General features: G+C 41.8%; 1 protein-coding gene across 1 annotated transcript in view; it reads right to left on the bottom strand.

Annotated features, from left to right (window-relative positions):
• Nucleotides 1-22342, bottom strand: part of LOC115628170 (tribbles) — a 71373-nt gene extending 49031 nt beyond the window's left edge. The window contains exon 1 of the mRNA XM_030524152.1: nt 22311-22342. Within this exon, the coding sequence (XP_030380012.1) occupies nt 22311-22327 (17 nt within the window). The 5' untranslated portion in view covers nt 22328-22342. The remainder of the gene's footprint in view (nt 1-22310) is intronic.
• Between the last annotated feature and the right edge of the window lie 2063 nt (nt 22343-24405).

Raw genomic sequence — 24405 nt, 5'->3', positions numbered from 1 at the left:
GTTAGGACGATTTGACGTGTGGTCTCTACTTCTTCCTCTACCTTGACCACGCTCCAGTCATCCGTTTTCAGTTGCGGCTTGAAGATCTGAAGGACTTTCACGATATCTTTTGGATAGCTTTCGCCGACACCCTGACCCTGGTCGTGTTCTGTTGGGTACATCGCACCAATCTACCGCAACTAACTTGGCACCTGAATATACCTCTCCCAGTGCAGCTATGGATTTTTTGTATTCTTCGGCCGACCGCTTATCAGGGTAGGCAATACACTTGATTCTGCCCTGGTGCCAGCCTGCATCATCGCAGATCAGTGGCGGTCCTCCGTTTGTGGCCAGATCCATCAAAAAGCTGGAGGCTCCCATCCTGTTGACGGTCAAGTATACGACCGATTGAAATGAGGGATTTGTGGTCCCGTATGACTTTTGGCAAGTACCGGTCTCAGTTTTTGTTTTTTATACTCTGTACATGAAATGTAGAAGAGTATATTACGTTTGCGGGAGCTGAAAAATGTAACAGGCAGAAGGAGGCGTGGCAGACCCCACAAAGTATATATATTCTTGATCAGCGTGACAAGACGAGTCGATCTAGCCCTGTGTGTCTGTCTGTCCGTCCGTATGAACACCTGGATCTCAGAGACTATAAGAGATAGAGACACCAAATTTTGCACAAAGATGCGTTATGTGTATATTCTATACGAGTTTGTTTTATTTTTTTGATTTTCCCCCCCACTTCCCCCCTATGGGGGTTTTCCCGATTTTCCATTCGTATAATCGCCTATATCTCGGAGACCATAAGACCTAGGAACACCAATTTGGAAATTTTAGTCCAAGGTGCCTTGTGTGAATACGCAGAAAATGTATATTTTGGAATTTCCCTCCCTCCCCCCTCTCCCACGCAAATGCGATTTTCTCTAACTAACGTAATTCTTGGAATTTCGAACTAAAATTTTGGAAATACCCCCAGTTAGTAATTATGTGTCAGTATGCTAAGTTTCACTACGATAGACCGATTTATCAAGAAGTTATAGCTATAAATTTATTTGCTGCTGCAGCGCTGCTCAAGCGCTGCCCGCGGCTGTTGTTGATGTTGCTGTTTGGTTGACTGCGAAAATGATTACACAGACACGAATAGATGCGCATAGGCATACATACACTCACACAGACGCAATTGCTATGTAAATGTGCAATTATACACCCTTTACGTGAGTTCGAATACTGAGAAAGGTAAAATCGATCATTGAATTTCTTTTTATTTTCGTAATTTTTTTTATTTTCTATAATTATTGTAAGCATATGTACAGAGTATTTCAAAGTCGGGACACCCGACTTTAGCTTTTTTACTTGTTTTTGGTTAGTTTCATTGTTTTTATTACCACGAGTAGTTGGGTCACCCGTGGCATAGCCCGTGTTCCACGAGAAGCCTGGTTAAAACTGGAGGTCTACAGGTATCCAGAGTTCGCCTTAGTAGAGACTGAGCACCCCCTCAGCGACGCATCCAACGGCCTAAGCTGTTCCATTTTGGATTGGGGAAAATTTTATATAGTTCATCCCTCGCCCGACTACCATTAGTCAGCATCACCTGGCAGAGACATGACCGTGCCAGGGGTCTGCTTTCAGCCGCTCTCGCAAAAAGAGTATAGTCGCACTACCAGTGGTGTGTCACAATTACGGCGCGTATCATCTGGCTTGATGGTTACACGTGGTCCCCTTGTGATACCCTTGTGATAGCCCTTCAGAAAAAAATATAATTGCATATGTTATCTACATTAGTATTGAAAATATCGTTTGTTAAAAAAAATTTTAATTTTAAAATTTTTGAAACTCTTCCTGTAAATTATGCTTCACGGAGCACCTGTGTCTTGCTTCATTGGCGTTTGAGCTCTCCCAATGTTCACAATTATGTATTTGCTGCCCGATTGGTTGACTGTATTAATTGAATTTGTCGGCCGTACTATTTGGATTGTCTCATCTGAATCTGTTGTATCGGAGATCTACTTGGTATTGGACTTACATACCCTGCTTATTTGCCAAACTTTTCCGCGCATGAAGCGTTTACCATTTTTGAATTTGCACTCTTTACGAAGATGCTGGTCTCCACAGCCGTAGCCATTATTACCTTGCTTCATGTTCTTTTCTGGTTTCTTGCGCGTTAGTACAAATCCCAGTTTGCACGAAAATTTCATCCATGACTTAGTGTTCTCTTTAACCACACCATTCTCAGAAATATGCGGCTTCATACATGTCCGCGAATGTAGCTGTCTGCATGGCGATCACCTAATCGCAGGTATTGCGACTTGTCATCCTAAACAGCATTTGTTCTATTAACATTCTATCGAAGAAGAGCCCGTACTCACTAAATGTTGCTGCTTGTTTTAGGCGAAGAACGAATTTTCCAAGTGATTGCTCTGGCTTCTGAGGTAGTTGTCGAAATTACGCTTCCCATTGAAGTAATAAATTTGTATGGGCATTTCATGCCTTTATACTTAAGTATAGATTTAAGTTTGTTGAAATATTCTGAATTGTAGATATAAGTTGTTTGAATTATCATTGAATTGTAGACATAAGCCGTTTGTAAGTAATTAGTTGTAAGCGCTCATAAATTTTAATTTGTAATAACAGCTGTTTATGTTAGTCTCTTGGTCGCTGTTAAGTTAATGTCCACATTATGTTATGCGTATGCTAAGCCTTGCATGGCTAGCAATAAAGCACTTGAAAATTGGAAGTCGATTTGTGCAGTTTACTTTTTTTCGTTTCGGTGCTCTTCATACACAAGCCAGTGCGTTCGTGCATATAAGTACAAGGGTACTTATATACACACATATATCTTTGATTTGATCGTCGCGACGAGGGACCCCTTCACTTTGCCTACCGGCAACTTTGGATGATCTGAGCGATCATTTTGGCGCCCCCGGGTGGACTCATCGTGGTGACTTGTTGGACACTGGACATTGGGTCTGGAGTCATTCCTGCCATCTGGTTGTGTATCTGGAGATTTGGTTTGAAACTGTCCTATTTGCGGTAGCTGGCGATGCAGTGCCCAATTCCACAGGGAAGTTATACACAGGTAACGAGTGCAAATTAAATAGCGGCCAAATCTGTCTGATTGGAATTGGCACATACATATGTACATCCATATGTTAATTGTCTATAAAGGCACATATGTATGTGAGTGTATGCGTTCAATGCTTTCGCATGACTAGGCCGCAATTTACATGTTGGCATTCGATTTGTTTTTTACCATATACCATATACATACAGTAAACTTTTAAATAAATAAAGTTTAATATACATTTGTTGGTACATGAGTGCATAATTTTCATTTGGTCATACATACATGCAAATTTGCCAACATACATACATACATACATGTATAAATACACATATATATATAAATACCTATGTATATACATTTGTGCTTGTACATATGTACATATAACTGCTGTACTTTGGACATTTATTATACCAACGTACCGCAAGAATTTGAAAGCGCCAAAGTTAGAGTTCAGCGCGCCTTTCTTCTGTGCCGTTTGATTTTGGATTCTGCCTTTTGCGCTCTCTTCGTTATTGCCGCACTGGTCTAGCAACTGCAAGCTAGAGACAATTTCGCTTGCTTGTGCATTGTTGTTGCTGGACTAATTGCTAATTGCGCTGTGGTTCTTGTTGTTCTAATTGTTCTTTCCGCTGCTTGCGTTGCTTGCAAGTTCAGCCGTCGACGTGCGTCGCTCAGCTAGCGTCGACGTCATTCGTTTCCCTTACGGACATATTGTTGTTGCGTGGGTTCGCTGCTATCGTGCAGTGTGCATTTGTTCAGCATTAATTCTAACAGCTGCGCGTCTCTCGCCTCTGTTATTTGTCAGCTGCTGTTATCATAGTTGCGTACATACATAGGTTTATACGTGCGTACAGTGCTGGCCACAACTGTAGGCATTACATTTACTTACCATACAAAGTTAAACCTTTGCGCCTGCGCTTTCTTGAAAATAGTATACAGTGTATACATTTGTGTAAATTTTTGTGTATATTGTGTATATTTTTCTGGACATAGTCCAATTATACATTTATACACTTTTAGTCTTGTGCAAACATTTAAAGACTCGCTACAAACATGCCATCAAAACGCAACAAGCAAACTTACGGCAAGCTGTCGGATGATTTGGAGTCGACCAAGTTCGATGCATTATTGCAATCACACAACAATGTTGTCAGAGATATAGAACGCATTAAAGATTCCGTGCAAAATGCCATTAAGCCCATTGAGTCTGTTGAAATGGAGTGCCGGTTGAAAATTTTAACCAGATATATTGACAGAGCGTTCAATCTGCAGGAAGAGTTGGATCAAATCGATCCGGCCTTAGCCTCAAGAGCAGATTTAGAAAATTTGTGCGTCACGACAGAAACGCTGCTCATGAGTAAAGGTGTTCGGCCTAAGCCTCATAGGGATAGCCTGGCAAACTCTACAATGTTTGGATCAGGTTGCCATAGCAAGCAGCTGCCGTCGATGAAACTCCCAAAATTCAGTGGCGATTATTCGGAGTACAAAAATTTCATTGGTCTGTTCGAAAACTTGGTTGACCATGACGCATCTCTGACGAACATAGAGAAATTTAATCACTTGCTTTCTTGTTTGGACAAAGAAGCGCTTGACACAGTCAAAGCTTATCAAGTGACTGATGCCAATTATTCAAAGGCGCTAGCAGCATTAAAACGAGTGTATGACAATAGTTGCCTAATCGTTTTCGACAGCGTGTCCAAGCTGTTCGACTTGCCCAAAATGCAAGGGCCGTCTGCTTCATCTTTGCGCTCCCTAATAGATAATGTAAGGGCAATTTATGAATCGCTGTTGTCATTGGGTGATGAGAAGTAAATAGCAAACGTCATTCTCATACATTTGGTTATGGGTAAAGTTGACTCCATCACTCGATCCAAATGGGAAGAGGGCCTTGACTACAGTCAACTTCCATCTTGGGAAGAATGCGAGGCCACTCTTAATAAACGCTACCAGCATCTGCCTGCTGAGGAGGCATCGTCTGGCCGGCCTAAGAAGCCAAGTTCCGATGGGTCAATAAGGAATGGTAAAACGGCGTTGGCAGTAGCACAGCCAAGTCAGCCATTGACCCCTAAGTGTCCGTTTTGTCAGTCGAATGACCACTACATACAAGTATGTCCTCAATTTTCAGCGATCGCTAGAGATGAGCGTTTTAAATTTGTTAAACGGGTCCAGTTGTGCATAAACTGTTTGCGAAAAGGTCATACGACTAAATCCTGCAAGTCTGGTTGTTGCAGAGTCTGTTCGAAGCCGCATCACACGCTCTTGCACAAGTACGAATATAGTTCGAACATTTCGCAAGCTGCGGGTTCTAGTCACACGTTGGTAGTACAATCGGCAGCACCAACGCAAACGTCGGCGGTAAACCACGCCACGACAGTGACTGACCAAGTAATCTTAGCAACAGCAATTGTTAAGGTAATGGACCAGTCAGGTTCCTACCAATTAGCCAGGGCACTTTTAGACTCTGGTTCGCAGGTCAATTTTATGACCGAGGACTTGGCCAGAGTCTTAAAGCTTAAGAGGGAGCGCAAAGACATTTGTTTATTAGGCATAGGCAAACGAAAGTCTGAAGTACGTCATATCGTTCAAACTTCTATAGCTTCTCGAATTGACAAATTTGAGCTGACGGCAGAATTTGCAGTGTTGAATAACATTTCTTCGTACCAGCCTGAAAAACTGGTAGTAGACGTTGACGTGCCTAACAGTTGTGAATTGGCAGATCCGCAATTCCATCGGCCGCAACGCATAGATCTGCTACTTGGGGCAGATGCATTTTTTGATTTGCTACGAGAAGGGCAAATAAAGGGTACCAGTGACTCGCCGGCTTTGCAATTTACGGCACTTGGCTGGATTGTAGCTGGCCGTTGCCGTTCTGCGGGGTCAACTGAGCTGCCGTCAACATCGCTCGTGAGCTTAAATCAAAGCTCTTTGTCAAATCCAGAATGTCAGGAACTAGATAGTCTCATCCGTAAATTCTGGGAGTTGGAAGAAGTTCCAAATTTGTCCGATCAGAGTTTGTACACCCCAGAACAAGTGCTTTGCGAGAAAACATTTCTCGAATCGGTCAATCGCTTACCCTCGGGCAGGCTGACTGTTTCGTTGCCATTCAAATCCAGTCCCAAAAGTCTCGGAAATTCATATGAGACAGCCTTAAGGCGGTTTTTGGCTCTGGAACGAAGAATGGCAAAGCAGCCTGATACACAGTCAATGTACATTACCTTTATGAAAGAGTACATTTCGTTGGGCCATATGAGTGCCATTGAGAACAGTGTACCGAGAGAGCCGCATTATTTTATACCGTACCAATGCGTGCTAAGGCCACAAAGCACATCAACAAAGTTGAGAGTCGTTTTCGACGCGTCTAGCAAGACGTCGTCACAATTGTCTTTAAATGACATCCTGATGGTTGGTCCAACCATACAGCCATGTCTATACTCAACATTGTTGCGATTTCGACTTCATCCATTCGCCCTGTCGGCAGACATTGCAAAAATGTACCGACAAGTCGAAATCAACGAATCGCATCGCAATTTCCAACTTATTATTTGGAGAAGCAACTCCACTGAACCACTCCAATTGTATCGTTTAAACACGGTAACATACGGTACTGCTTCGGCACCTTTTCTGGCAATCCGTTGCTTAAAGTACCTGAGTGAGCTACATGCTGTTTCACATCCGTTGGCATCAAAGTCGCTTGCTAGCGATTTCTTTGTAGATGATCTGCTATCTGGAGCAGATACAATGGAAGAATTGCGAATGCTACGGAATGAGCTAGTTTCAGTCCTCGAATCGTTCGGTTTCACTCGAACGAAATGCGCATCAAATTGTGAAACATTTAAAGCGTCGCCTTCTGACGAAATGGTGATCGGCCATCAGGAGGATACGAAGACGTTGGGGCTCATTTGGAGCCCGCGTGAAGACGTTTTTAAATATTCGATTTCGAACATGTCGATAGACATTGCCCCCACCAAGCGCTCGATATTATCGTTTATATCCAGATTGTACGACCCGCTTGGTTTGCTTTGTCCGATTATCACTCGACCAAAAATTCTGATGCAAGAAATTTGGCTTCAAAATCCGCTTGGGATGACCAAATTCCCGACCATTTACTGTCCGACTTGCAGTCAATTGCGCAGTCATTTTGTGAGATTGAAGCTATACGCATTCCCCGATATGTCGGCGTCACCAAAGGCACAAAGTGTCAGGTTCATGGCTTTGCCGACGCATCGACAAGGGCTTATGGGTGCTGTATTTACCTGCGAATTGAGCGAGAGCACACAGTAACTGTGAATTTGCTGACTGCAAAGTCGAAGGTAGCGCCTCTGAAGACAAAGTCGGTACCACGCTTAGAATTGTGCGCAGCACAGTTGCTAGCAAATTTGTGGGAGAAAGCTCGGCATCTTCTCCATGTGCCTGTTGACCAAATCGTATTTTGGTCTGATTCAGAGGTAGTCCTGCATTGGTTGCAAACTCATCCTTCACATTTGAATACATTTGTCGCCAATAGAGTTGCTACCATACAGGAATTGACATCAGACGCCACTTGGCGCCATGTACCGACTGCAGAAAATCCAGCTGACATAACTTCGCGTGGTTGTACCACTGCAGAATTGATTGATTCACATTGGTTTGGTGGTCCAAAGTTTTTACAGAATGACCAGAACCTTTGGCCAACTAATTCTCACATTAAGTTGACCAAAGAGCAATCAGTGCTGGAGAAGCGGAAGAATGCGACGGCATGGCTAGCAATAAAGCACTTGAAAATTGGAAGTCGATTTGTGCAGTTTACTTTTTTTCGTTTCGGTGCTCTTCATACACAAGCCAGTGCGTTCGTGTATATAAGTACAAGGGTACTTATATACACACATATATCTTTGATTTGATCGTCGCGACGAGGGACCCCTTCACTTTGCCTACCGGCAACTTTGGATGATCTGAGCGATCAAAATTATCACTTTTTTGTATCTCATCGGGCCGGTTCTGACTTATTAAAATACGTAGCGCAGTATTTAATTCTGCACCCATATGCACCCGTGTGTTTTAGTGGTGCTATTCAGGAGGTACCTTATTCAGTTGTAAGACCCAGTCAAGTCGTGTGAAGTAGTCTTGTACTATAGAATCCTATCCGCTTTTGTAGTGTGACATTGCAAATTACAGTATTTTTGTTGAAGAAGTTGCATTTTGGGTCATTGCAATTGACCCTGTTGCACTGCTGCCCAAATGGCGCTTGCCAGTAAACTGATTGTCTTATTCAGTTGCTCGTTAGTTATACTCATCATTAACCACTTCTGACACCACTATTATGTCAATATATAAGTACAGAAAAGTTAGAGATGATATTTCCAACATTCGATAAATATATATACATTCTTTCACGTTAATCTGAGTAAGAGCAGGCTAGGGATGTAAGTCGAAGGAAAATCATCGATGTTGATGTACATCGATGTCTCTTTATCAAACACCGATGCATCGATGTTTTAAAAAATTCACTTTCCATAGAAAACAAGAAAAGAATGCTATAGTCGAGCGTGCTCAACTTTGAAATACCCTGTACCTCCCACCAAAAAGGAAAATATGAAAAAACAAATTTTAAATTAATTAAAAAAAAATTATATTAATTAAATTATTTAATTAAATTCAATACAAATTATTCAATACCTATATATACAAAAGTGGAGACATGTTCTTGTACAGTTTCAACAGAATGAATTTACATCAGCAACGCGTCTGTGCGTGTTTATATGCGTCTATGTATGCAGCACAAACTTGAACCAAAGCAGCAACAACAACAGCTGGGGGCAGCGCTGCGGGTAGAGCTCCAGGCAGCGATTTTATTTATGACTATAACTTTCTTCAGAATTGACCTATCATGGCAAACGGACACATAAGCACTAACTGGAAGTAACTACCAAAACTGATTTCAAAATTACAAGAATTACGGGAGTTAAGGAAAAAACACGAATTGCGGGGGAGTGGGGGAGAAATTAGAATAAAAAAAACAAACTTGACCTGTCAAGTTTGGTCATTCTAGTTCTTGCACCTTCTGAGATCCTTACGCTCATATAGACGGATGGACGGACAGACTTATCGACTTGTCTTGTCATCCTGATCAATCTCTATATATATACAAGGTGCAATTCAAAGGAAACAGGACATTTGAATCTAGCGCCCCCTGGTGGCGCTATCTATATGTCGACTGGTGCGTTAGAATCTGGTATCTTTATTGATTGTCCGATTGATCCAGTGAGAATTTTATGACATTTCATCGATTGGAAGTGAAGTTATTGCGTTTTAAGTGTCAGTATGTTTGTGTTATCTGTGCGAAAATGAGCTTCGAACAAAGAGCCAACATTAAATTTTGTTTTAAAATTGGTAAAACTTTTACCGAAACGTTGATGGAACAAGTTTATGGCGATGATTGCCTATCCCGTAGCAGAGTGCACGAGTGGTTTCAACATTTTCAAAGTGGTCGTGAGGACATAAATGACGGTCAACATGTGGGCCAATCAAAATTCTTGATCACCGAAAATATCATCGAAGCTGCGCGTGAAATCGTCAAAAATCAGCCGAAATCATCATTAAAATTGATGGAAATGGAATTGAACATCTCCAAAACATCGATTTATCGCATTTTGACCGAACATTTGGGCTTACGAAAGGTGTGTGCACGGTTTGTTCCGCACAAATTGACTGACGACCAAAAATTGCTCAAAAATCAACCGATTGTGACCGATTATTTGACCAAAAATCACATTTTAACCATTAACCACTCGCCGTATTCACCTGATATGGCACCGTGCGACTTCTACCTTTTCGGAAAACTACATTTGGCCATGAAAGGAAACCGCTATGCTGACGCTGATGCCATCCAACAGGCGGCGACCGCCATCCTCAACGCTATACCGACAAATGACCTAAAAAAGTCGTTCGATCACCTTCTTGAACGTGCAAAACGTTGTATTCAGGCGTTATAAAGGCGATCAATAAATTTTTCAAAAAAAAAATATATTTTTCGTTTTTTAATAAAAGTCCTGGAACTTTTGAATTGCACCTTGTAAAACAGTTTGTCCTGACTGACTGACTGATTGGCAATCAACGCACAGCCCAAACGGTAAGAGCTAGGAAGCTGAAATCTTATAATGAAAGTGAGCACTAAGCAGGGATTTCGGAAAATTCGAGCTTCAAAGGGGGGAAAACGAGCTCCAACGTTTGTATGAAAAATCTACAATTTTTATCCGATTAACTTCAAACTTAGTTTGTATACTCTCACAAAGAATTCAAAAAAAACTGCGGCGTGAATAATAATGATTTACCGGTGGAAAATTCGGTAAACGAAAAGCTATTTGCAATCAACGCACAGCCCAAACGGTTAGAGGTAGGAGGCTGAAAATTAGACACATGTTGTCTTCAGTGGTGTAGGTGAGCACTAAGAAGCGGTTTTGTCAGCTCATCTGCCGACTCTTTGTTTATAGTTAGGACGATTTGACGTGTGGTCTCTACTTCTTCCTCTACCTTGACCACGCTCCAGTCATCCGTTTTCAGTTGCGGCTTGAAGATCTGAAGGACTTTCACGATATCTTTTGGATAGCTTTCGCCGACACCCTGACCCTGGTCGTGTTCTGTTGGGTACATCGCACCAATCTACCGCAACTAACTTGGCACCTGAATATACCTCTCCCAGTGCAGCTATGGATTTTTTGTATTCTTCGGCCGACCGCTTATCAGGGTAGGCAATACACTTGATTCTGCCCTGGTGCCAGCCTGCATCATCGCAGATCAGTGGCGGTCCTCCGTTTGTGGCCAGATCCATCAAAAAGCTGGAGGCTCCTATCCTGTTGACGGTCAAGTATACGACCGATTGAAATGAGGCATTTGTGGTCCCGTATGGCTTTTGGCAAGTACCAGTCTCAGTTTTTGTTTTTTATACTCTGTACATGAAATGTACAAGAGTATATTAGGTTTGCGGGAGCTGAAAAATGTAACAGGCAGAAGGAGGCGTGGCAGACCCCACAAAGTATATATATTCTTGATCAGCGTGACAAGACGAGTCGATCTAGCCCTGTCTGTCTGTCTGTCCGTCCGTATGAACACCTGGATCTCAGAGACTATAAGAGATAGAGACACCAAATTTTGCACAAAGATGCGTTATGTGTATATTCTATACGAGTTTGTTTTATTTTTTTGATTTCCCCCCCCCCCCCCCCCCACTTCCCCCCTATGGGGGTTTTCCCGATTTTCCATTCGTATAATCGCCTATATCTCGGAGACCATAAGACCTAGGAACACCAATTTGGAAATTTTAGTCCAAGGTGCCTTGTGTGAATACGCAGAAAATGTATATTTTGGAATTTCCCTCCCTCCCCCCTCTCCCACGCAAATGCGATTTTCTCTAACTAACGTAATTCTTGGAATTTCGAACTAAAATTTTGGAAATACCCCCAGTTAGTAATTATGTGTCAGTATGCTAAGTTTCACTACGATAGACCGATTTATCAAGAAGTTATAGCTATAAATTTATTTGCTGCTGCAGCGCTGCTCAAGCGCTGCCCGCGGCTGTTGTTGATGTTGCTGTTTGGTTGACTGCGAAAATGATTACACAGACACGAATAGATGCGCATAGGCATACATACACTCACACAGACGCAATTGCTATGTAAATGTGCAATTATACACCCTTTACGTGAGTTCGAATACTGAGAAAGGTAAAATCGATCATTGAATTTCTTTTTATTTTCGTAATTTTTTTTATTTTCTATAATTATTGTAAACATATGTACAGAGTATTTCAAAGTCGGGACACCCGACTTTAGCTTTTTTACTTGTTTTTGGTTAGTTTCATTGTTTGTATTACCACGAGTAGTTGGGTAACCCGTGGCATAGCCCGTGTTCCACGAGAAGCCTGGTTAAAACTGGAGGTCTACAGGTATCCAGAGTTCGCCTTAGTAGAGACTGAGCACCCCCTCAGCGACGCATCCAACGGCCTAAGCTGTTCCATTTTGGATTGGGAAAAATTTTATATAGTTCATCTCTCGCCCGACTACCATTAGTCAGCATCACCTGGCAGAGACATGACCGTGCCAGGGGTCTGCTTTCAGCCGCTCTCGCAAAAAGAGTATAGTCGCACTACCAGTGGTGTGTCACAATTACGGCGCGTATCATCTGGCTTGATGGTTACACGTGGTCCCCTTGTGATACCCTTGTGATAGCCCTTCAGAAAAAAATATAATTGCATATGTTATCTACATTAGTATTGAAAATATCGTTTGTTAAAAAAAATTTTAATTTTAATTTTTTGAAACTCTTCCTGTAAATTATGCTTCACGGAGCACCTGTGTCTTGCTTCATTGGCGTTTGAGCTCTCCCAATGTTCACAATTATGTATTTGCTGCCCGATTGGTTGACTGTATTAATTGAATTTGTCGGCCGTACTATTTGGATTGTCTCATCTGAATCTGTTGTATCGGAGATCTACTTGGTATTGGACTTACATACCCTGCTTATTTGCCAAACTTTTCCGCGCATGAAGCATTTACCATTTTTGAATTTGCACTCTTTACGAAGATGCTGGTCTCCACAGCCGTAGCCATTATTACCTTGCTTCATGTTCTTTTCTGGTTTCTTGCGCGTTAGTACAAATCCCAGTTTGCACGAAAATTTCATCCATGACTTAGTGTTCTATTTAACCACACCATTCTCAGAAATATGCGGCTTCATACATGTCCGCGAATGTAGCTGTCTGCATGGCGATCACCTAATCGCAGGTATTGCGACTTGTCATCCTAAACAGCATTTGTTCTATTAACATTCTATCGAAGAAGAGCCCGTACTCACTAAATGTTGCTGCTTGTTTTAGGCGAAGAACGAATTTTCCAAGTGATTGCTCTGGCTTCTGAGGTAGTTGTCGAAATTACGCTTCCCATTGAAGTAATAAATTTGTATGGGCATTTCATGCCTTTATACTTAAGTATAGATTTAAGTTTGTTGAAATATTCTGAATTGTAGATATAAGTTGTTTGAATTATCATTGAATTGTAGACATAAGCCGTTTGTAAGTAATTAGTTGTAAGCGCTCATAAATGTTAATTTGTAATAACAGCTGTTTATGTTAGTCTCTTGGTCGCTGTTAAGTTAATGTCCACATTATGTTATGCGTATGCTAAGCCTTGCATGGCTAGCAATAAAGCACTTGAAAATTGGAAGTCGATTTGTGCAGTTTACTTTTTTTCGTTTCGGTGCTCTTCATACACAAGCCAGTGCGTTCGTGTATATAAGTACAAGGGTACTTATGTACACACATATATCTTTGATTTGATCGTCGCGACGAGGGACCCCTTCACTTTGCCTACCGGCAACTTTGGATGATCTGAGCGATCATTTTGGCGCCCCCGGGTGGACTCATCGTGGTGACTTGTTGGACACTGGACATTGGGTCTGGAGTCATTCCTGCCATCTGGTTGTGTATCTGGAGATTTGGTTTGAAACTGTCCTATTTGCGGTAGCTGGCGATGCAGTGCCCAATTCCACAGGGAAGTTATACACAGGTAACGAGTGCAAATTAAATAGCGGCCAAATCTGTCTGATTGGAATTGGCACATACATATGTACATCCATATGTTAATTGTCTATAAAGGCACATATGTATGTGAGTGTATGCGTTCAATGCTTTCGCATGACTAGGCCGCAATTTACATGTTGGCATTCGATTTGTTTTTTACCATATACCATATACATACAGTAAACTTTTAAATAAATAAAGTTTAATATACATTTGTTGGTACATGAGTGCATAATTTTCATTTGGTCATACATACATGCAAATTTGCCAACATATATATAAATACCTATGTATATACATTTGTGCTTGTACATATGTACATATAACTGCTGTACTTTGGACATTTATTATACCAACGTACCGCAAGAATTTGAAAGCGCCAAAGTTAGAGTTCAGCGCGCCTTTCTTCTGTGCCGTTTGATTTTGGATTCTGCCTTTTGCGCTCTCTTCGTTATTGCCGCACTGGTCTAGCAACTGCAAGCTAGAGACAATTTCGCTTGCTTGTGCATTGTTGTTGCTGGACTAATTGCTAATTGCGCTGTGGTTCTTGTTGTTCTAATTGTTCTTTCCGCTGCTTGCGTTGCTTGCAAGTTCAGCCGTCGACGTGCGTCGCTCAGCTAGCGTCGACGTCATTCGTTTCCCTTACGGACATATTGTTGTTGCGTGGGTTCGCTGCTATCGTGCAGTGTGCATTTGTTCAGCATTAATTCTAACAGCTGCGCGTCTCTCGCCTCTGTTATTTGTCAGCTGCTGTTATCATAGTTGCGTACATACATAGGTTTATACGTGCGTACAGTGCTGGCCACAACTGTAGGCATTACATTTACTTACCATACAAAGTTAAACCTTTGCGCCTGCGCTTTCTTGAAAATAGTATACAGTGTATACATTTGTGTAAATTTTTGTGTATATTGTGTATATTTTTCTGGACATAGTCCAATTATACATTTATACACTTTTAGTCTTGTGCAAACATTTAAAGACTCGCTACAAACATGCCATCAAAACGCAACAAGCAAACTTACGGCAAGCTGTCGGATGATTTGGAGTCGACCAAGTTCGATGCATTATTGCAATCACACAACAATGTTGTCAGAGATATAGAACGCATTAAAGATTCCGTGCAAAATGCCATTAAGCCCATTGAGTCTGTTGAAATGGAGTGCCGGTTGAAAATTTTAACCAGATATATTGACAGAGCGTTCAATCTGCAGGAAGAGTTGGATCAAATCGATCCGGCCTTAGCCTCAAGAGCAGATTTAGAAAATTTGTGCGTCACGACAGAAACGCTGCTCATGAGTAAAGGTGTTCGGCCTAAGCCTCATAGGGATAGCCTGGCAAACTCTACAATGTTTGGATCAGGTTGCCATAGCAAGCAGCTGCCGTCGATGAAACTCCCAAAATTCAGTGGCGATTATTCGGAGTACAAAAATTTCATTGGTCTGTTCGAAAACTTGGTTGACCATGACGCATCTCTGACGAACATAGAGAAATTTAATCACTTGCTTTCTTGTTTGGACAAAGAAGCGCTTGGCACAGTCAAAGCTTATCAAGTGACTGATGCCAATTATCCAAAGGCGCTAGCAGCATTAAAACGAGTGTATGACAATAGTTGCCTAATCGTTTTCGACAGCGTGTCCAAGCTGTTCGACTTGCCCAAAATGCAAGGGCCGTCTGCTTCATCTTTGCGCTCCCTAATAGATAATGTAAGGGCAATTTATGAATCGCTGTTGTCATTGGGTGATGAGAAGTAAATAGCAAACGCCATTCTCATACATTTGGTTATGGGTAAAGTTGACTCCATCACTCGATCCAAATGGGAAGAGGGCCTTGACTACAGTCAACTTCCATCTTGGGAAGAATGCGAGGCCACTCTTAATAAACGCTACCAGCATCTGACTGCTGAGGAGGCATCGTCTGGCCGGCCTAAGAAGCCAAGTTCCGATGGGTCAATAAGGAATGGTAAAACGGCGTTGGCAGTAGCACAGCCAAGTCAGCCATTGACCCCTAAGTGTCCGTTTTGTCAGTCGAATGACCACTACATACAAGTATGTCCTCAATTTTCAGCGATCGCTAGAGATGAGCGTTTTAAATTTGTGAAACGGGTCCAGTTGTGCATAAACTGTTTGCGAAAAGGTCATACGACTAAATCCTGCAAGTCTGGTTGTTTCAGAGTCTGTTCGAAGCCGCATCACACGCTCTTGCACAAGTACGAATATAGTTCGAACATTTCGCAAGCTGCGGGTTCTAGTCACACGTTGGTAGTACAATCGGCAGTACCAACGCAAACGTCGGCGGTAAACCACGCCACGACAGTGACTGACCAAGTAATCTTAGCAACAGCAATTGTTAAGGTAATGGACCAGTCAGGTTCCTACCAATTAGCCAGGGCACTTTTAGACTCTGGTTCGCAGGTCAATTTTATGACCGAGGACTTGGCCAGAGTCTTAAAGCTTAAGAGGGAGCGCAAAGACATTTGTTTATTAGGCATAGGCAAACGAAAGTCTGAAGTACGTCATATCGTTCAAACTTCTATAGCTTCTCGAATTGACAAATTTGAGCTGACGGCAGAATTTGCAGTGTTGAATAACATTTCTTCGTACCAGCCTGAAAAACTGGTAGTAGACGTTGACGTGCCTAACAGTTGTGAATTGGCAGATCCGCAATTCCATCGGCCGCAACGCATAGATCTGCTACTTGGGGCAGATGCATTTTTTGATTTGCTACGAGAAGGGCAAATAAAGGGTACCAGTGACTCGCCGGCTTTGCAATTTACGGCACTTGGCTGGATTGTAGCTGGCCGTTGCCGTTCTGCGGGGTCAACTGAGCTGCCGTCAACATCGCTCGTGAGCTTAAATCAAAGCTCTTTGTCAAATCCAGAATGTCAGGAACTAGATAGTCTCATCCGTAAATTCTGGGAGTTGGAAGAAGTTCCAAATTTGTCCGATCAGAGTTTGTACACCCCAGAACAAGTGCTTTGCGAGAAAACATTTCTCGAATCGGTCAATCGCTTACCCTCGGGCAGGCTGACTGTTTCGTTGCCATTCAAATCCAGTCCCAAAAGTCTCGGAAATTCATATGAGACAGCCTTAAGGCGGTTTTTGGCTCTGGAACGAAGAATGGCAAAGCAGCCTGATACACAGTCAATGTACATTACCTTTATGAAAGAGTACATTTCGTTGGGCCATATGAGTGCCATTGAGAACAGTGTACCGAGAGAGCCGCATTATTTTATACCGTACCAATGCGTGCTAAGGCCACAAAGCACATCAACAAAGTTGAGAGTCGTTTTCGACGCGTCTAGCAAGACGTCGTCACAATTGTCTTTAAATGACATCCTGATGGTTGGTCCAACCATACAGCCATGTCTATACTCAACATTGTTGCGATTTCGACTTCATCCATTCGCCCTGTCGGCAGACATTGCAAAAATGTACCGACAAGTCGAAATCAACGAATCGCATCGCAATTTCCAACTTATTATTTGGAGAAGCAACTCCACTGAACCACTCCAATTGTATCGTTTAAACACGGTAACATACGGTACTGCTTCGGCACCTTTTCTGGCAATCCGTTGCTTAAAGTACCTGAGTGAGCTACATGCTGTTTCACATCCGTTGGCATCAAAGTCGCTTGCTAGCGATTTCTTTGTAGATGATCTGCTATCTGGAGCAGATACAGTGGAAAAATTGCGAATGCTACGGAATGAGCTAGTTTCAGTCCTCGAATCGTTCGGTTTCACTCTAACGAAATGCGCATCAAATTGTGAAACATTTAAAGCGTCGCCTTCTGACGAAATGGTGATCGGCCATCAGGAGGATACGAAGACGTTGGGGCTCATTTGGAGCCCGCGTGAAGACGTTTTTAAATATTCGATTTCGAACATGTCGATAGACATTGCCCCCACCAAGCGCTCGATATTATCGTTTATATCCAGATTGTACGACCCGCTTGGTTTGCTTTGTCCGATTATCACTCGACCAAAAATTCTGATGCAAGAAATTTGGCTTCAAAATCCGCTTGGGATGACCAAATTCCCGACCATTTACTGTCCGACTTGCAGTCAATTGCGCAGTCATTTTGTGAGATTGAAGCTATACGCATTCCCCGATATGTCGGCGTCACCAAAGGCACAAAGTGTCAGGTTCATGGCTTTGCCGACGCATCGACAAGGGCTTATGGGTGCTGTATTTACCTGCGAATTGAGCGAGAGCACACAGTAACTGTGAATTTGCTGACTGCAAAGTCGAAGGTAGCGCCTCTGAAGACAAAGTCGGTACCACGCTTAGAATTGTGCGCAGCACAGTTGCTAGCAAATTTGTGGGAGAAAGCTCGGCATCTTCTCCATGTGCCTGTTGACCAAATCGTATTTTGGTCTGATTCAGAGGTAGTCCTGCATTGGTTGCAAACTCATCCTTCACATTTGAATACATTTGTCGCCAATAGAGTTGCTACCATACAGGAATTGACATCAGACGCCACTTGGCGCCATGTACCGACTGCAGAAAATCCAGCTGACATAACTTCGCGTGGTTGTACCACTGCAGAATTGATTGATTCACATTGGTTTGGTGGTCCAAAGTTTTTACAGAATGACCAGAACCTTTGGCCAACTAATTCTCACATTAAGTTGACCAAAGAGCAATCAGTGCTGGAGAAGCGGAAGAATGCGACGGCATGGCTAGCAATAAAGCACTTGAAAATTGGAAGTCGATTTGTGCAGTTTACTTTTTTTCGTTTCGGTGCTCTTCATACACAAGCCAGTGCGTTCGTGTATATAAGTACAAGGGTACTTATATACACACATATATCTTTGATTTGATCGTCGCGACGAGGGACCCCTTCACTTTGCCTACCGGCAACTTTGGATGATCTGAGCGATCAAAATTATCACTTTTTTGTATCTCATCGGGCCGGTTCTGACTTATTAAAATACGTAGCGCAGTATTTAATTCTGCACCCATATGCACCCGTGTGTTTTAGTGGTGCTATTCAGGAGGTACCTTATTCAGTTGTAAGACCCAGTCAAGTCGTGTGAAGTAGTCTTGTACTGTAGAATCCTATCCGCTTTTGTAGTGTGACATTGCAAATTACAGTATTTTTGTTGAAGAAGTTGCATTTTGGGTCATTGCAATTGACCCTGTTGCACTGCTGCCCAAATGGCGCTTGCCAGTAAACTGATTGTCTTATTCAGTTGCTCGTTAGTTATACTCATCATTAACCACTTCTGACACCACTATTATGTCAATATATAAGTACAGAAAAGTTAGAGATTATATTTCCAACATTCGATATATATATATACATTCTTTCACGTTAATCTGAGTAAGAGCAGGCTAGGGATGTAAGTCGAAGGAAAATCATCGATGTTGATGTACATCGATGTCTCTTTATCAAACACCGATGCATCGATGTTTTAAAAAATTCACTTTCCATAGAAAACAAGAAAAGAATGCTATAGTCGAGCGTGCTCAACTTTGAAATACCCTGTACCTCCCACCAAAAAGGAAAATATGAAAAAACAAATTTTAAATTAATTTTAAAAAAATTATATTAATTAAATTATTTAATTAAATTCAATACAAATTATTCAATACCTATATATACAAAAGTGGAGACATGTTCTTGTACAGTTTCAACAGAATGAATTTACATCAGCAACGCGTCTGTGCGTGTTTATATGCGTCTATGTATGCAGCACAAACTTGAACCAAAGCAGCAACAACAACAGCTGGGGGCAGCGCTGCGGGTAGAGCTCCAGGCAGCGATTTTATTTATGACTATAACTTTCTTCAGAATTGACCTATCATGGCAAACGGACACATAAGCACTAACTGGAAGTAACTACCAAAACTGATTTCAAAATTACAAGAATTACGGGAGTTAAGGAAAAAACACGAATTGCGGGGGAGTGGGGGAGAAATTAGAATAAAAAAAAACAAACTTGACCTGTCAAGTTTGGTCATTCTAGTTCTTGCACCTTCTGAGATCCTTACGCTCATATAGACGGATGGACGGACAGACTTATCGACTTGTCTTGTCATCCTGATCAATCTCTATATATATACAAGGTGCAATTCAAAGGAAACAGGACATTTGAATCTAGCGCCCCCTGGTGGCGCTATCTATATGTCGACTGGTGCGTTAGAATCTGGTATCTTTATTGATTGTCCGATTGATCCAGTGAGAATTTTATGACATTTCATCGATTGGAAGTGAAGTTATTGCATTTTAAGTGTCAGTATGTTTGTGTTATCTGTGCGAAAATGAGCTTCGAACAAAGAGCCAACATTGAATTTTGTTTTAAAATTGGTAAAACTTTTACCGAAACGTTGATGGAACAAGTTTATGGCGATGATTGCCTATCCCGTAGCAGAGTGCACGAGTGGTTTCAACATTTTCAAAGTGGTCGTGAGGACATAAATGACGGTCAACATGTGGGCCAATCAAAATTCTTGATCACCGAAAATATCATCGAAGCTGCGCGTGAAATCGTCAAAAATCAGCCGAAATCATCATTAAAATTGATGGAAATGGAATTGAACATCTCCAAAACATCGATTTATCGCATTTTGACCGAACATTTGGGCTTACGAAAGGTGTGTGCACGGTTTGTTCCGCACAAATTGACTGACGACCAAAAATTGCTCAAAAATCAACCGATTGTGACCGATTATTTGACCAAAAATCACATTTTAACCATTAACCACTCGCCGTATTCACCTGATATGGCACCGTGCGACTTCTACCTTTTCGGAAAACTACATTTGGCCATGAAAGGAAACCGCTATGCTGACGCTGATGCCATCCAACAGGCGGCGACCGCCATCCTCAACGCTATACCGACAAATGACCTAAAAAAGTCGTTCGATCACCTTCTTGAACGTGCAAAACGTTGTATTCAGGCGTTATAAAGGCGATCAATAAATTTTTCAAAAAAAAAATATATTTTTCGTTTTTTAATAAAAGTCCTGGAACTTTTGAATTGCACCTTGTAAAACAGTTTGTCCTGACTGACTGACTGATTGGCAATCAACGCACAGCCCAAACGGTAAGAGCTAGGAAGCTGAAATTTGGACACAAGATCCCTCTTATAATGAAAGTGAGCACTAAGCAGGGGTTTCGGAAAATTCGAGCTCCAAAGGGGGGAAAACGAGCTCCAACGTTTGTATGAAAAATCTACAATTTTTATCCGATTAACTTCAAACTTAGTTTGTATACTCTCAAAAAGAATACAAAAAAAACTTGTATACTTGGATTTTCAATATTTTTCCTGCGGCCTGAATAATAATGATTTACCGGTGGAAAATTCGGTAAACGAAAAGCTATTTGCAATCAACGCACAGCCCAAACGGTTAGAGCTAGGAGGCTGAAAATAAGACACATGTTGTCTTCAGTGGTGTAGGTGAGCACTAAGAAGTTTTGGAAATTTCGAACGACAAAGGGGGGAAAACGAACTCCAAAGTGTGTTTGAAAAATCCGCATTTTTCAACCGATCGACTTAAAACTTAGTTTCTAAAATCACTTAAAGAATACAAACAAAATGCTTAAAATGAGCTGAATCAGGTGATAACACAACCGTGTCGGTCCAGAGCGCACCAAGAAGATAACCACTCCTATAAGTTAGTTGCGGTTGAAGCCTTGAAGTTGGCCGAGGCAGCGTGGATCTTGTAAAACTAGCTGTTTGTAGGTGGCGCATGTAGGCGTATCGATAAGCACAAATCACATCAGTTTGCACCAAAGTCGCGATATGAACTATGCACTACTAATTTGCATTACAGTACATATGTTTTTGAAGAGCCCTCTATGTCGAGAAAGGCTACCAGTGAGTTATCATTTTTAGAAACCAAGGCGTGAAAGGCATTGTTGTGGACCTTCCGTTACTGTACGCGTATAGGGCAGCAAGACAGCAAAGTCAGGTTGATTGTCTGTCTGAGGTAGGCTGCTACTAATCTGTCTAGAGTTTTTATACTCTGTACATGAAATATACAATAGTATATTGGGTTTGCGGGAGCTGAAAATGTAACAGACAGTAGGAGGCGTGGCAAACCCCACAAAGTATATATATTCTTGATCAGCATGACAAGACGAGTCGATCTACAACACGGCAGATACTCCAGGTAAATCTGCATACGAGCAAACTGGCGTCGGCAGAGCTCCATCTAGCTTTGGAGGAAGGATTTGCCGGTGTGACCTTAGTCCAAGAGCCTTGGAAAGCGTCGGGGAACAAGGTCTCTTTGCTAAGAACTCCCAGCTTCAGCACGCTTCACCCGACAACAGTAAGTAGTACAAGAACAACCATCGTTGCGAGGAAAGGTATCTTCTCGTACCTATTGTCTGACAGTCTCACAGTTGTGGCGATAGAGAACGGTGCAGGGTAGGTCAATACTCCTAACCTTCAGCTACATGCACACTAAAGAAAGGCGCCACCAGCGCTGAGTATACAAGTTAATATATAATGCAGCCGCTCCGCTGCTGACGTTCCTGGCAGCGTAGCTACGCGGCCTTAGCTTAGTTTTACTTTAAGTCCAAAAGTAAGAGTTAGTTTAAGTTTGAGTTCTGAGTTTTAATAAAGCATCAACAAAACACACACCGCATGTTTATAATGGGGCCCCGTCAATTCTAGTATTTGATGAGGCTCCACATATCTTTACAATACTACTTAATACTATACTACAGAAGTATAGGAAACGTAGGGGAGGTACTTACCTACATGGGACCAACATCCTCTAACATTCTTGACCTTACGCTTGACTATGGCGCCAACGCGCAAATATCGGAATGGAGAGTTCTTGACACACACTTCTTCTCTGATCATAAATACATCATAAATACATCCTGAGCACCCCCTCAGCGACGCATCCAACGGCCTAAGCTGTTCCATTTTGGATTGGGAAAAATTTTATATAGTTCATCTCTCGCCCGACTACCATTAGTCAGCATCACCTGGCAGAGACATGACCGTGCCAGGGGTCTGCTTTCAGCCGCTCTCGCAAAAAGAGTATAGTCGCACTACCAGTGGTGTGTCACAATTACGGCGCGTATCATCTGGCTTGATGGTTACACGTGGTCCCCTTGTGATACCCTTGTGATAGCCCTTCAGAAAAAAATATAATTGCATATGTTATCTACATTAGTATTGAAAATATCGTTTGTTAAAAAAAATTTTAATTTTAATTTTTTGAAACTCTTCCTGTAAATTATGCTTCACGGAGCACCTGTGTCTTGCTTCATTGGCGTTTGAGCTCTCCCAATGTTCACAATTATGTATTTGCTGCCCGATTGGTTGACTGTATTAATTGAATTTGTCGGCCGTACTATTTGGATTGTCTCATCTGAATCTGTTGTATCGGAGATCTACTTGGTATTGGACTTACATACCCTGCTTATTTGCCAAACTTTTCCGCGCATGAAGCATTTACCATTTTTGAATTTGCACTCTTTACGAAGATGCTGGTCTCCACAGCCGTAGCCATTATTACCTTGCTTCATGTTCTTTTCTGGTTTCTTGCGCGTTAGTACAAATCCCAGTTTGCACGAAAATTTCATCCATGACTTAGTGTTCTATTTAACCACACCATTCTCAGAAATATGCGGCTTCATACATGTCCGCGAATGTAGCTGTCTGCATGGCGATCACCTAATCGCAGGTATTGCGACTTGTCATCCTAAACAGCATTTGTTCTATTAACATTCTATCGAAGAAGAGCCCGTACTCACTAAATGTTGCTGCTTGTTTTAGGCGAAGAACGAATTTTCCAAGTGATTGCTCTGGCTTCTGAGGTAGTTGTCGAAATTACGCTTCCCATTGAAGTAATAAATTTGTATGGGCATTTCATGCCTTTATACTTAAGTATAGATTTAAGTTTGTTGAAATATTCTGAATTGTAGATATAAGTTGTTTGAATTATCATTGAATTGTAGACATAAGCCGTTTGTAAGTAATTAGTTGTAAGCGCTCATAAATGTTAATTTGTAATAACAGCTGTTTATGTTAGTCTCTTGGTCGCTGTTAAGTTAATGTCCACATTATGTTATGCGTATGCTAAGCCTTGCATGGCTAGCAATAAAGCACTTGAAAATTGGAAGTCGATTTGTGCAGTTTACTTTTTTTCGTTTCGGTGCTCTTCATACACAAGCCAGTGCGTTCGTGTATATAAGTACAAGGGTACTTATGTACACACATATATCTTTGATTTGATCGTCGCGACGAGGGACCCCTTCACTTTGCCTACCGGCAACTTTGGATGATCTGAGCGATCATTTTGGCGCCCCCGGGTGGACTCATCGTGGTGACTTGTTGGACACTGGACATTGGGTCTGGAGTCATTCCTGCCATCTGGTTGTGTATCTGGAGATTTGGTTTGAAACTGTCCTATTTGCGGTAGCTGGCGATGCAGTGCCCAATTCCACAGGGAAGTTATACACAGGTAACGAGTGCAAATTAAATAGCGGCCAAATCTGTCTGATTGGAATTGGCACATACATATGTACATCCATATGTTAATTGTCTATAAAGGCACATATGTATGTGAGTGTATGCGTTCAATGCTTTCGCATGACTAGGCCGCAATTTACATGTTGGCATTCGATTTGTTTTTTACCATATACCATATACATACAGTAAACTTTTAAATAAATAAAGTTTAATATACATTTGTTGGTACATGAGTGCATAATTTTCATTTGGTCATACATACATGCAAATTTGCCAACATATATATAAATACCTATGTATATACATTTGTGCTTGTACATATGTACATATAACTGCTGTACTTTGGACATTTATTATACCAACGTA

This window comes from Scaptodrosophila lebanonensis, unplaced genomic scaffold (assembly GCF_003285725.1).
Source record: "Scaptodrosophila lebanonensis strain 11010-0011.00,11010-0021.00 unplaced genomic scaffold, SlebRS2 tig00000110-arrow-arrow-pilon, whole genome shotgun sequence".
NCBI classification, from domain to species: Eukaryota; Metazoa; Arthropoda; class Insecta; order Diptera; family Drosophilidae; genus Scaptodrosophila; species Scaptodrosophila lebanonensis.
The sequence above is the reverse complement of the archived record's forward strand: the minus strand, read 5'-3'. Positions and strand labels throughout refer to the sequence as shown.